The sequence below is a fragment of the Ambystoma mexicanum genome, chromosome 3q (assembly GCF_040938575.1).
Source record: "Ambystoma mexicanum isolate Mex_15411 chromosome 3q, UKY_AmexF1_1, whole genome shotgun sequence".
In the NCBI taxonomy this organism is placed as follows: Eukaryota; Metazoa; Chordata; class Amphibia; order Caudata; family Ambystomatidae; genus Ambystoma; species Ambystoma mexicanum.
The window spans coordinates 336,692,183-336,705,755 of record NC_090926.1 but is presented as its reverse complement, the minus strand read 5'-3'; the positions used below and the strand labels follow the sequence as shown (position 1 = coordinate 336,705,755).

General features: G+C 45.2%; 1 protein-coding gene across 3 annotated transcripts in view; it reads right to left on the bottom strand.

Annotated features, from left to right (window-relative positions):
* HAVCR2 (hepatitis A virus cellular receptor 2) overlaps positions 1-13,573 on the bottom strand; it is a 217,764-nt gene that overhangs the window by 117,670 nt on the left and 86,521 nt on the right. For all 3 annotated transcript variants that reach the window (XM_069653935.1, XM_069653937.1, XM_069653936.1), the window contains exon 2: positions 11,168-11,506. In XM_069653935.1, coding sequence (XP_069510036.1) covers positions 11,168-11,506 — 339 coding nt within the window. The remainder of the gene's footprint in view (positions 1-11,167; positions 11,507-13,573) is intronic.

The window sequence follows — 13,573 nt, the reverse complement described above, 5'->3', positions numbered from 1 at the left end:
GCCTCCTGGAATACGAGAGGTTTTATGCACCTAACAAAATCCAGTGACGTCAACTTTGGTGTTTCTGACTTGTTTTGTTTGCAAGAGACATGGTTGAGGGAGACTCCTATCATGGATGACTTCGAAATTTCGCTGAGCCCTGCTTCTAAAGGAAATCAAGGACTCCCATCAGCTGGTCTAATGACAGTCGTAAAGTCCGGCAGCCCCTGATCTTAATAGAAACAATTTCATCCAGCCTCTTGCCTCAACATCTTTTTGGCTGGGATTCTGGGGGCATGGGCCAAGAAAAAGGGATGCTAACAAAAATGGTTCTAACCAATGTTTATAAGGAACCCTATGCTTATTGCAAACAAGACTTTCATAGATCACATCGCAGAGTTAATCAACAACGCACATTCAATCCATCAGATGCAATATGTAGTCATATGCCCGATCTAAATACACCAAGGTTGCTAAATCATCATGCTGGTCAAGTGAAGTTGCATGGGACAGACGGACATACTAGGGGGGAATTTTGGACCACCTTGATGGACGTAAAAAATATGCACATGCTGAATGGCAACATCAGAGGTGAAATTCCGCCCCACCTGACATGGGAAAGCATGGATCGCTCATCGGCGATCGATTATATCTTCGTCTCTTAGAATTTCCTCCCGCGGGTCAATACATTCAAGGTCGTAAAAGCAAACAACAGCGAACATCATTGACTACTCCTGGATTGGTCGACCCAAACTTCTAACTTTCAAGAAAACATGCATGAGATGGTGGAGGTATCCAACTGCGGTTCCCGGTTGAAAACCTCTAATAACAATATAAAACAACTAGCAAGGGATTTCAGCCAGGCTGGGAAAACAGTGGAAAACACCACACTTTTAGATTTATATCGCATAAACCCAGAAAAGATAAGGAAATCACCTGTAAGAAACTTACACATGTTCAACAAGGACTAGTGGTGAGAAGGAAAGTGGTCAGGAAATTACAAAGAGTGGCAAACAAATCTAAGCCACAAAAAGACAAAGAAATTATCCTGAGAGAAAAAAAGAAATACAAAACCTGGCTGTACTCAATAAGACTGTCAACGTACCAAAACGATTCTGAAGCCATGCTTAAAGTATTAGTAACTAAACATCCCAGAGCTTTTTGGTCCTTGATAACATTTTGGCCTGTAATTGACAACAAACCGACCAACCCTATAAGTGAAAACAACTGGGTAAAACATTTTGAAAAGTTGTATGCTGCTGGATCACAAACAGCCTTCATTACCCACATGATCACGATCTAGACCATTGGACCTACAACAGTGACATCAGTGATATCCGAAGATGCATTTTAAAGCTAAACGGCTCACAGGCTCCTGGTCCAGATGGCCTGACAAATTTTACGATGAAAGAAAATGTTGGCGAGTGGGCTAGTTTCATCCATGTTCTGCTGTCCTATTGCCCTATTCCATCAAATACCTAGTTCGTGGAGGAGGGTAATAGTTGTCCCAATTTTCAAAAAAGGGAGACTGACAAAATCCTAGAGAACTATCGACCTATCACCCTCCTCGACATGATTGGGAAATTGTATGGCACGATACTTTTGGACCACTTTCACAAATGGAGTATAAAAAAAGGCTGCAACGACCCATCCCAAACAGGCTTTGTAAAGGGCATCGGGACAGGAGTAAACATCTTTCTATTGAATATACTAAAAGCCCAAGCCTGGGACGGGAAATCTATGATCTTTATGTCCTTTGTGGACCTGGTCCAGGCTTTCAACAAGATCGAGTGCCACAAACTGTGGGCAAAATCTGAGGCAAAAAACTGCCAACACGCCGTACTAGATCCAATAAAGACATTGTATCAACACAAAACACTGCAAGTTTGGCTGAATAGATTGGGCCTCTTATCGACCGAAATGTTACCTGCAAAAGGAGTTAAACAGCGGTGCCCAATGGCTCCGGCACTATTTCACTTCTTTTTGGCAGACATACACGAGGCAGAAACATCAATCAGAATTGTCCCACCCATGGTAGGGGGAGACAAATTGCCATGCCTGTTGTACGCTGACGATGTGGTCCTAATCGACCAAACACATTAGGGCAAACGGCTTGGAAATAAAGAAAAAATGAAAATCTTGAGTTTTGGAACCTCTAATAGAGGGAGAAACAACTACTCATGGTTCCTAGAGGGTACGTGCATCGACCAAGTATCCTCATTTAAATATTTGGGTGTGTGGATCAGGGACACAAAAACAAAGGCCCCTATGGAGGCACACCTAAAAGCAAAAGCCAAAGACCTGGCCAGTCAGGCCTGTGCAGTGAACCAGAAATAAGGCCATTTGTCATTAATGTTAGTAGTAAGATTCTATAAATCAAGGGAGGCGCCCGCTCTAACTTACGGAGCTTAGGGAATGCCTAACATTCTGGCCTATGTATGGCCTCAGCTGCAAGGCCTTTACTTGAGGAAAGTGCTCTGTATTCCTTCACCCACGCTGATTTAAATAGTGCCGCAGGAGCTGGGTCTTACATCCTTGGAACAGAGAGTGGAATGGAACAGCATGGCCCTGTATAGGAAAAGCCTCATGCTTTCCAGGCCAGAAATCCTGGAAATGCTCAATAAGGAAATCACCACATCTGAGAACCTGATGTTGAGCAAATGGAGACTGGAAATAACCGCGCAACTGGAAGAGGTGGGGGGGATCAATCGACCTGTTGAAAAACAACCCTTCAAAAGTCATGAAATAACTTAAAGAAGCATGATTCCATCTCCACATTGGAGGTAGCAGCCAGGTATCAATCAACTGCCCACCTTCCTGATGAACCACGGAAATTGTACTCTGTATGTATATACTTAAAACAGTTCCCCAAAAGAATTTACAGGGATACATTTTTGAGAACCCATCTGAACCTTCTACCCACGAAGAAAATATGGGTGATCCGTGGTATAGTGGAACAGAATAAATGCCGCTATTGTAGCGAGTCCTCAGCAGTGGAAACATTGAAACATCTGATCATATTTTGTCCAGCTCTAGTGGAGGCACATACAGTCCATTTTTGCCCCTTGCTAGCTGACCTCCGAATACCCGATCCAGACCTGTGGTGGAGAAGACTGATAGAGGGAAGCAGGACTTGCTATGTGATTGCTGTTGTAAAATGTGTTGGATACATTGTTTTAAAAGGATAAAGTGGGAAAAATCTAATTTTTAAAAAATGTAAAGGATTAGAAGCTGAAATTTGTTTTGTTTTGCCAAAAAAAGATTCAATTGATTGCAAATAAAAAAATGGTGCAATCAGTTCTTAAAATATAGCCTGAATTTGTTACCGACAAGGGAGATTCGCCAGATTATCCCTTGCACAGAGGCATGTGGCATATGTAAGGACGAAAGTGTTTTACAAGCACGTGAGCACATCCTTGTTGACTGTTCACAGTTGCAAACATATTGATTGCTGTTGCTGGCAGATTATGTGCATAACACCATTTACTTGAACTCAAATGAGTTATTTCATCGGCTCATCAGTGAAAAGACAAGTGTGACAATTGCTTTGGTGAAACTCTTACACTGCTCTGGGGTGCTAAGAATTAACTGGTGAACCCTGCACGTTTTTTTTCAAAGTCTTTATCAGATTACTTGTAAAGGATTTAACTTAATTATTTTATCTTAATAGGCTAAAATGTGGTATTTATACGTTATTCTCTATATGATGTTTACGTGGGAATTCTTGTGTGATTAAAAATGGTCATGTTTAAAATGTGTCAGATTTTAGTATGACAAATTATGTATGATAATGTTATCTTGTAATTCTATTACCCTTGTATGCTTGTGTGTTAGGTTGTCATAGTGCAACCAATATCACAATAAAAATGAACATAAAACATTAAAAGAATGGTGCCAGCATATAGCCATTCCAAAATAAGGTCTGCTCTTAGGTGGTGAGCCGATTTGCCTTGGGGGAGAAGTGCTGCTCCAAAGTCAATAGGCAGAGTCCTTTGGGGACTCAAAATGCCTAAGAACAGCCAAATATCTAGCTTAGTAGCTTTACAATCCAGCAAGGAAAAAAGGAGTGACTTGACCCCTCCATTCTGGAAGGACTCTGCTTCTCCTTCCTCCAGTCGTTCTTGTGCCCCTTGTCGGTCTTCCTGCCAGCTCCTGCACGGAACAAATGTGTACGGCGCTAGAAGCCTGTCCTATTTATACTTTTCCAGGTGCTCACTGTTCAATACATACAACCGCGAAAGATGTCTGCTCAGAGGGGAGGTGAAGAGGCCTGTTCCATAGCAATAATATCAACGAACAGCACCGATCTTATGTAAACTACAACAAGGATGACAATGTCATCCAGCACTAAAAAGCTGGCTAAACAAAGTAAGTATCAGTGAGCAGCACCAAACTTGTGTAAGCTATAGCAAGGACAACCTCATAATCCAGCACTAGAAAGCTTTCCCAACAAATGTATCCGTGGACAGCATCTATCCTGTGTAAACTACAGCAAGGGCAGAGTTGTTCAGTTCTTCCACAGTGCCGTACTTCTTTTGCATTGTTTTCTCTTTATTGGAGCATTGGCTTTTGTCCCAGAAAAAAGCCTAGAGAGCAATGAACGGCTTTGTTTATACAAAAGGACCGTAATGTACCAGGCTCAAAGCCACAGGCGCTCGTCCAGACTACTGAAAAAAACATTCTAATGTATTGAACTTCAATATTTCACGTTTACTGAATATGTATGCATTTGCATCACATTTTGTATTAGCATCACAGCTGGGCCTATGGTTCACATGCCACTTTAAGCATGGCTGACATGGTTAGACACAAAATGACATGTCAGCGAGAGAGCCATACGCAGGGGAAGCTCTCTGACATAGCTATGCCTAGGAGGGCCAGATCTGACTGGAGCAGCGGAGCCCGCTGCAATCCGAGAAGCAGAGAATGCCAGATGAAGACTCTGGAGACCCGGTACCGAAACAGCAGAAGGCCTGCTGTCAGGACAGCGTGTGGTGGACCATCCAACATGGTGGTGCCCACGGAGGCAGCGTGGTGGGCATGTAGCTCGTCAAGCCGGGAGACCTGAAACCTCCCACCGGTGAACACTCGCAGAGAGTGGTAAGCGACAGAAGCACCGAGAGTGGAGTGGTTGGGCAGCCTGGAACACAGAGAGGAACAAAAGAAGCAGGAGATTGGAACAAGTGCTAAACCCCGAAACACCACCCGTGACATGCAAAGGTACCCGAGTGGAACAAAGAAGGGGAAGGCTGTTCAGGGAACATATGTTAGCTAAAGGAACTCGGAAAACTACAAAACAATGTTGGGACATTGAGAAAACATAAAGACGTATTTCCTAAGAAGCCAAAGGAAGTGAATAACGATATTAAGGATGGGGTTTTGAAAAGGCCTGAAAGAGTATCATAGGAAAGATGGAAGAAGTGTACAAAGTTAAATATTGAGGAGTGGAGGGTCCCCTTAAGGAAAGACTGTGAGAAGCAGTGCGAGTCCAGGGTATTTCTAGCACCCAACTAACAGAGAAGGAGCCAAGCAGAGGGATCCCAGGAGTGTTGGTGTCTAACCCATAATCAGATTATACCAAAGACCAGAAGAATCAAATGGAAAGAGAGAGAGCTAGTCAAAGCCAGATGAAGGACTGTAAAAGACTATCTCAATAAAACTATTATGAAAAGAGTTGAGAATACCGACAAGACATACAACAACCTGAGAGATCCCAGGAGGGGTGGTGTCTCACCCATAATAAGAATATACGAAAGACCAGAAGGAACAAGTGGAAAGAGAGAGAGATAGTCAAAGTCAGAGGAAGGACTGTAAAAGACTATCGCAAGAAAACTATTAGGAAAAGTGTTAAGAATACCTATAAGCAAGATACAACAGCAAGAGAACCAAACCAATGAGTAGTTGTCAGGAGCTACAGAAGCTCATAACTCAGGCATTAAGAATCTGAAGAGACCATTTCAATGAACTTGTTTCTAGAGGATGACCTTTTTTCACCTAATATATATATATATATATATATATATATATATATATATATATATATATATATATATATATATATATATATATATATATATATATACTGAGTGAACCCTTAAGTAAAGCCTTAAGGCCGACGGCTGAAGGGATAAAGCCAAATGAGAGACATTCTTTTGCCAACTTTAGTTATTAGGTTTAGTGGTAGGGTCAGATAGATTTCTTTTTAGACAGAGGGAACTCATTATTTTGAGTTGGACTTCCTGACGACAGACAAGCACCTTAGTTAGATTGTTTAGGTATGGAACAACCCTACAACAATAGAGCCAGATAGGTACTTTGTTTATTATTTTGAATAAACCTGATAGACATGTCCAATCTGAATATGACTCTTTCTTATGACCCACCACAGTGGTGTGACAAATCCAGGGGATTCGTCCCTTATCCCCGATTGGGACTAGGGAGGTGAGCCTACAATGCAAAACCTGTCCTACGGGACAGGACAAATTGGACCCCACTTGAGGTGACTCCCCACCTCCTTTTGGGACAAGGAATTCCCAAAGAGGTATTCCCCTTCAACTTCCCTATTGACTGAGTCCCAAGCATTCATGGGTGACATAGAAATTGAACAGGGATACCAGATACAGTGCATCTTCAAGGTGGATGGCTTGGTTTATGACCTTCCAGAGTTGAGGCGCCTTGATTAAACTGAAGACCAATGGATTCTTTCCCTCTGCTCTCAGAAGGAACCTAAAGACAACTGCCACACCAGAGAAGGGGAGCGACCTGGCCAGAGAGCAGGAAACACAATCCTGTGACAGAGTACAGAGGAGGAATCCCCTCTCCCAAAGGAGGAACCCAGGAGGAAAGTCACTTAGTCGGTGTGGAGTGCAGCAACTCCAGGCAGCCTGTGGGAGACTGCCACTCTAAAACAGGCAGGAGCCCGGACCAATCCAGGAACACCGAGAAGAGAAAAAACCCTAACGAACCAAAGGAGTACCGGCAAAAGAACTCTCTGCCACCAAAGAGAAAAACTAGAATCAAGACGCTGACCATTTAGTTCACTACCAGGACGAATGCGTGGATCGTCGAAGGCCTGAGAGACCACCTCCCCATTCAAGAAAATCTGCTGGAGAGAAGGCACACAGTCTTGTATGAGGTACGGGTGGAGGGCAGGGAGGCCATGCAGAAGCCCACACTGGGTTGACTGCCAGAAGACCCCAGAAGGGGGTGAACGAGCAGACAAGTAAGCCGGGGCTGAATGGATCTGTAGCCCACATAGGGCTGGTACATTGAAGACCTCTGGTGGGAGTAAGCAAAACTGCAACCGCAGGACTGAGCAAGCTTGTGCTGGAACAGAGCTAATTACCCCAAAATACCTCGAGGGGGTTAGATAAAGCTAACACATACTGGGGCCGATCAAGACTATAGCCCAAGCCGGGCTGTTATCCAGAGAGTCCCAGAAGTGGCTGCGAGAAAGCATGACATACACATGGTCGAACAGGTAATGGTCCATGACTGGTCGAGCATCCGAAGACCAAAGAAGGGGATGAAGAAAACCAGAAGCCGAGGGATAACCAAAGTTGGCCGTTACAAGCCCTTATCCTACCCGAGGCTAGAAATCTAAATGATACTTAATTGTGGACATGCCTTCTGGTCTTACTAATTAAACTCAGTCCATTTCTATGCAGGTCTCAAAGTGAATAGTGAGCTTTATACACACAATAACATACAAAATGTGTCTGTCTTTTATCTTAGGCTATGTGGTTTAAAAATGTCCACCTTCCCATGGCTTCTCATGACTCAACACACAGGTTGCAAACACCCCCTCAGTAGCTAGTTCTTCAATACTATATCGTAAATAATAACCCATTTGTTTCCGCTTCCAGCCTTATTGTATAAGCTACCCTTATTAAGGTAACTAGGGACACATTATCACCCCCTCTCTTCCCTTACCCCAGTCACTGTTACAGGTAACCAAAGTGTTTTGTATCAGCAGGGTTTGCCATAGAGGATTATGCCAGTAAATATGATGAAATTAGTTCACCAACATACAGCCTCCTAACTGTTGAGGAGGACACAGACAAATCCATGGAAAAAAGGGCTTGTGCAGATTTCCCTGAGATTGCATAATTCATGGATTGTGCACATGGAGCAGGGGTGTGAAATCTGCAGTAAAGCTGCTCCATACAGGGGTTTTGAGTCCCTGCTGAAGAGCTGACAGAATGTGTCGGAATTTCCTGCAATGAAACAGACACTGAAAGCCGGGGTGCCCATAGATTCCTGTCCCAGGCACCACTTGTGATGCTGGAAATGCATTGGAGGGACAGGGCCTCCCTGTACTTGTCCTGTAGTCCTTTTTCATTATGTTCTGTATTGTGTTCTGCCCAGGAGTCTATGTGGGACTCATGGCAGTGCAGATCTTCCTGTTTTTGGTTTGGTGTACAGACCTATGCGATACCCTTATGGCACCCATGGGTGGGGGTGCAACCCTGTGCCCCTAGTGTATGTGTTTGGGCACCTGTGTGTGGCCCACAGAGCAGGGTATGGGCTGGTGGCAGCTCCATGCTGAATTTGACAGGTGCTCTGATTATCCTCCATTTTGGGATACCCAGGCCCTGCCATTGGAATCAGTTGATTCCTGATAGGAAACAAGATGGCCCCTGAGGCCTCTTGATTCTATTGCCCATTACCTTGTTTTCCCAAAGTCCTGGGAAGCCCTGACTCTGCCCCTTCCCCCTGACTGGCTGTTGGGTGGAAGTTCCATATATGGTGTTGTTTTGAAGTCCAGGCCAGACTGGCTGGAGCCTTCCCAGTGACTGTATGTTGTGGGTACACCCAGTGGGTGGGACCTGGGTGAATGGAGTGTGTGACCAATATGCTCTTCTTGTTGTGAATGTCTGGTTTCTGGTGTTTGACACAATGACGGAGACATCCCTGCCTGAAACTGGTATGAATGCAGTGTGTAGTGTTGAATGGCTGGGTACTTGTCCCAATACACATTCCTTTTTGTGAGTGTCTGAGAGGGAGGAGCATAGCCTGAATGCACTGTATGCCTGATTGGCTGACTGACTGCATGAATGCCCTTCTGTATGATTGGCTGCTGAGTGTGACCCAGAAGTGTAGATGAAAGACAGAATAGTATATCTGGGGACCTCTCACCACTGGAAATTGTTCAGAAGCTGAAGTTAAAACTGATGCTTAATCTCGAAGCCGAGCCTGAAGAAGAAGGTTGACTGCTGTCTCCCTTCACCGAAATCCGAAAGCCGGAAGCCGTTGAGACTGATCCAAGAGAGGACCTGGTTAGGTGCCCTCGTCCCGTGCTCCGAGGGGCCATCAAGCACCTCTAACCTTCGCCGAAGCGCCCTGAAAGTCAGACCCTCGAAAGGCTGCCGACCGGAGACTGGGACCGCCGAGGAGAACGAAGATCAGCATTCCGTCCACCGTCATCGACCAGGGTTCGCAAGTTTGCTGTAACCACGGGAGGCCCGTCGAAGCCATGTTGCCCAGAAGAGGGGACCGCTTGACGCCGAGCAGCCAACGACCGGAGCCGCACGCTCCTTTGCCTAAGACTTTTGAGTCACGGACGCGCCGCCCGCCTTATGCCGCTGGAGAAGGCCAGGCTGTCGATGCACCGAGGAGCATCCACCGGTGGGTTTCCCACCACCCAACGACCGTAGAGACGCCGGACGACTCGACGCCCTTGCTGGGCCACAGTTCTTCACAATCTCTTTGCTGTCCTGAACTATCGTCATCGAGGTGCCCCGCATGCCTCTTGCTTGCAGGACGTCTTTGTATCGTCGTCGACGAGCACCGCTGGGACCGAAGCTGCCGCCTCAACGCCGAGTTCACTTTTCTTCGTGGGATCTCGACGATCCGTGGCTCCTGCTTTAAAGGGAGCCGCTCAAGAAGGATCCGTTGATGACTCGACGTCAAACTCTGCTATTCCAGGTACATTGGGGTGGTAGAAATATTATAGAAGGAAATAAGACTTATAGAGCAATATATGGACTGGCTTGTGGTATATCTTTACTTTACAGGTTGCCCAGGTGGGGGGATCTCCACACAGAACTGTGTTTAATGGTAGAGGCCAGTATTCTGCCAATTGTTCTAACCAACTGCTTTCCTCCTATATCTATTGGTGGTTTCCTTTATTCATTTGATCTGTGTGACATTTAACCAGAGTACAGTTGATGCACTTGAATGAGATCTTCTAATAATTGTGGTACCACTTAGTACTGTATATATTTACCATTATAGATTTACTGAGCACAAAGTAGGTTATTGTGATAGTGTACATAACCTTGACCTTAATTATATAAAGACTGCATTTTAACTAATACAGTGTGTGGACATTCCTTCGTGGGGGCTTGGGGACTACACTGTACTTAAGAACCAGCCTTATCACCTCTTGAGAAGCTAGGCCTTGATTGCTCGTCCATTGCTACCCTAATAGAAAATCCTGTCTGGGGTCCTCTGTACCTCTCCTCCACCATATAGAGAGCATAAGTACAGACCTCCCCTCCAGTCTTTACACCACTCGATGTGGATAATCAGAAGAATCCCAGAGAAAGAGTAAGAACCACAGAAACCATGTAGCAGAACAGTTGCGTAGCCAGGATTGTGTAACAAGTGGGTCCTGAAGCTAATGTCCCACCGCAGTGACATTAAAATCTATAAATTCCCACACAGCGCTCTGAATGGGCATTTACAGATTTTGGGTGGGCCTTGCCCGCTCAGGCCCATCCCTGTCACCGCCTCTGTAGCATAAGTGTTCCTTCTCACAGATTCTCAGCCTCTTCCCTCACAGGAATCCATAATTTCTTGTTGTAAAGAGGAATGCCTGCCCATAGGTATTTTCTGGATGTAAGTTTGGTTGTAGCATGTCCCTCCTCCCCTCCCCCAGCAAATCAAGAGCAGAACCAATTTACTCAAATGAAAAAAAGATCTACGACGCCTAGACCATCCCCAAATAAGTTGCTGCTACAAACATCGCCTGGTGACAGTGCGCCTGGTCTGCTATAATGTTGAGGAGACTCCGCAGAGGTTTGCTAATTCCCATCCTACTGACCCACCTAGTCCCCCACAGACCTGACACCCAGACCCAGAGGCTTCCATTCACCACAAGCTAAGTTGTCCTAGTGACGTTTTCCTTCTTGATAAATTAACAGCATTTTCCATGTAATGTTCATTTCTGGATTTAAGAGCTCACCTGGATCCACCTCCAAATGATGATCATACTTTTCATCATTAAACCAGCCCGGGATCTCCACTCGGCAGCAGTATACTCCACTGTCTGACAGTCTGACATCTTCAATGGTGAGAGACACATTCCCTTCTGAGATGTTCCCCTTCAGGCTGAATTTCGGGGGTTGCTTTGATGTCACTTTCCACCCATCTGTCTTGAGGATTTCATTGCTGCATCCAAACGAAGGACATTCACCCCGGCCCCAGCACATGGAACTGATGGCCTTCTTGGCATGGTATGTGCAGTGTAAGGTGACATTCTGGTGCTCAGCTCCTCGCACTATTGATCCTGAAACAAGAAATTCTGCACAGAGAGAAAGAACCAGAGGGTTGAGTGGTCAGGGAAGCTCTAGAAGATGATTTTTCAAGAGATAAAGAACACTGCATAGGAACAACGTTTACTTCCAGGAATGGCCCTTTTTTAAATGTACATACCCCCTCACATTCACCCTCACACTAGTTCATAAACCGGGAGCAGAATCACTCACGTCAAAAGGTAGGGTGTGATTCCTCTCCCCATCCGTAACTGTTCAAACTAACAAAGGCCCCTAAGTGCAGAGAGCGAACCACATAACTGCCACCCACCAATGCCACCTGCAAGAATGCTGGCACCAAGAGGCATGGCGGGTACCCACTGCCAGCACTGGAGAGGGCATCCTGTACCAGAAATGACAACTTATAACCAGCCAAACATGAACGAGAGCTGATCTAATACTAGATGGCCAGGATAGCGGGATAGACAGCTCAGTTAGTTAGGTGCTTGTGTTAGACCTCTGCCTTCAACCTTCAGGTCACAGGTTTCAATCCTAGTAGGACAAATCCATTCATCCTTTTGAGGTCTACAAAGGGCACACCATGCAATTGGGTAGTAAAATATGGGATACATCACCCCCAAATGTACATTATAAGGATGGTGCATTTCACCAATGAGCTTTATGATCATGTAGAGGCCATGGAACATCGCGGTGGGGTTAGTTAATTCTTCATAATGCAAGGCAACACCTTTCCCCGTTGATACTTTTTCCCCCAATAATGCATGACAACTGCCTGTTGTTCAAATGCAGATTACATGTATACTGCTGCTGTACGAATAAACACAACAAAACGCAGAGTATGGTGTGCTGAAAATGGCTATTTTAGCAGGTTAATACAAATCAATGTTCAACCCGGGTTTGTGGTTTAAAGTGGCAAATTGTACATTGGTTGCTTATCTTCCACACAACCCAACACTGTAATCATACACACAACCATAAATCACACCTTTTCAACTATTAACTACAATATGTCATAGAAAGTGAGACAAGATGTAATCAGAAAAGCTAGCCATCCGGTTAATCCAGTGTTTTAGTGGCAGGTGGAATTCTGCTGCTGTAACTACCTTTCACACGGTTTGACAGGTAGCACTATATCGCAACTTAACTGTAATTGCACCATAGTGATGGGAGTGACTGGCCATTCTGGGTGGTAACAACTCGCCACCTGCATTTATAGACTCTCAACATCAGACGTCTTTAAGGAGGGTAAATGGACCATAGCACTTTGTCCAGCTTGCTATCTCGTCGTTGTGGCTATTAGCACCCTGCCACAATGTCCTGTGTTATTTCACAAAAAAGACTAAATAAAAGATGGCAGATGGCTGTCCTGGGGAAGCCCTTCTTCCATTTCAATGGCAGTAAGACTAAATAATGTGAATATGAAGGCTGCTCCGAAACAGGTGCATCAGTAGGTTATGTGCAGATTTTTGGTGGGGGTGGGTGGCGTCATCAGAACTAATTTCATCGTGGATAAGACCCTCATTGCAAGTGACCCGGTCCGGAAATAAAGGTGCCAGTAAAAAGGTACCAGCACCTTTTCCGGACCGGGTCACTGCGAGTCTGCCGGTATGGCCACAGTGCCGGTGCTTCACGTTTCCCCTTCCCATGGAGTCCTATGGGACTCCATGGGAATGGGAAATAACAGTACCGCTGCCTGTGATCTCCCGGTAGCACCAGGATGTCAGGCGGCGGTAACAGTGTTATGGGGTTGGCGGTAACCCCCCGGCTACCGGCGGGTTTTATCGCCAGCCTTGTAATAAGGGCCATTATCAGAAACCGCTTTTTTTACTCAGCCAACCAGAGGCTTGGGTAAATCTGGTAGCAGAAGAGGCAACTTTTACTCAGCCCCAGAAAAGAGAGAGTGGGCGTTTTGTACAAAACACCTTCAACTCCGCCCCTTGTGAATGTTTACTTCTGGTAGCAGAAGCGCTATTTTACACCTAGCTGCACTATGGGTGAAAAGCATATAGCTATTGGAAAAGACACCTTGCGCAATCATTCAAGGTACGTGGTAATGCTAACGCAAACAGTATTTTACAAATACTACCTGTTTTAGC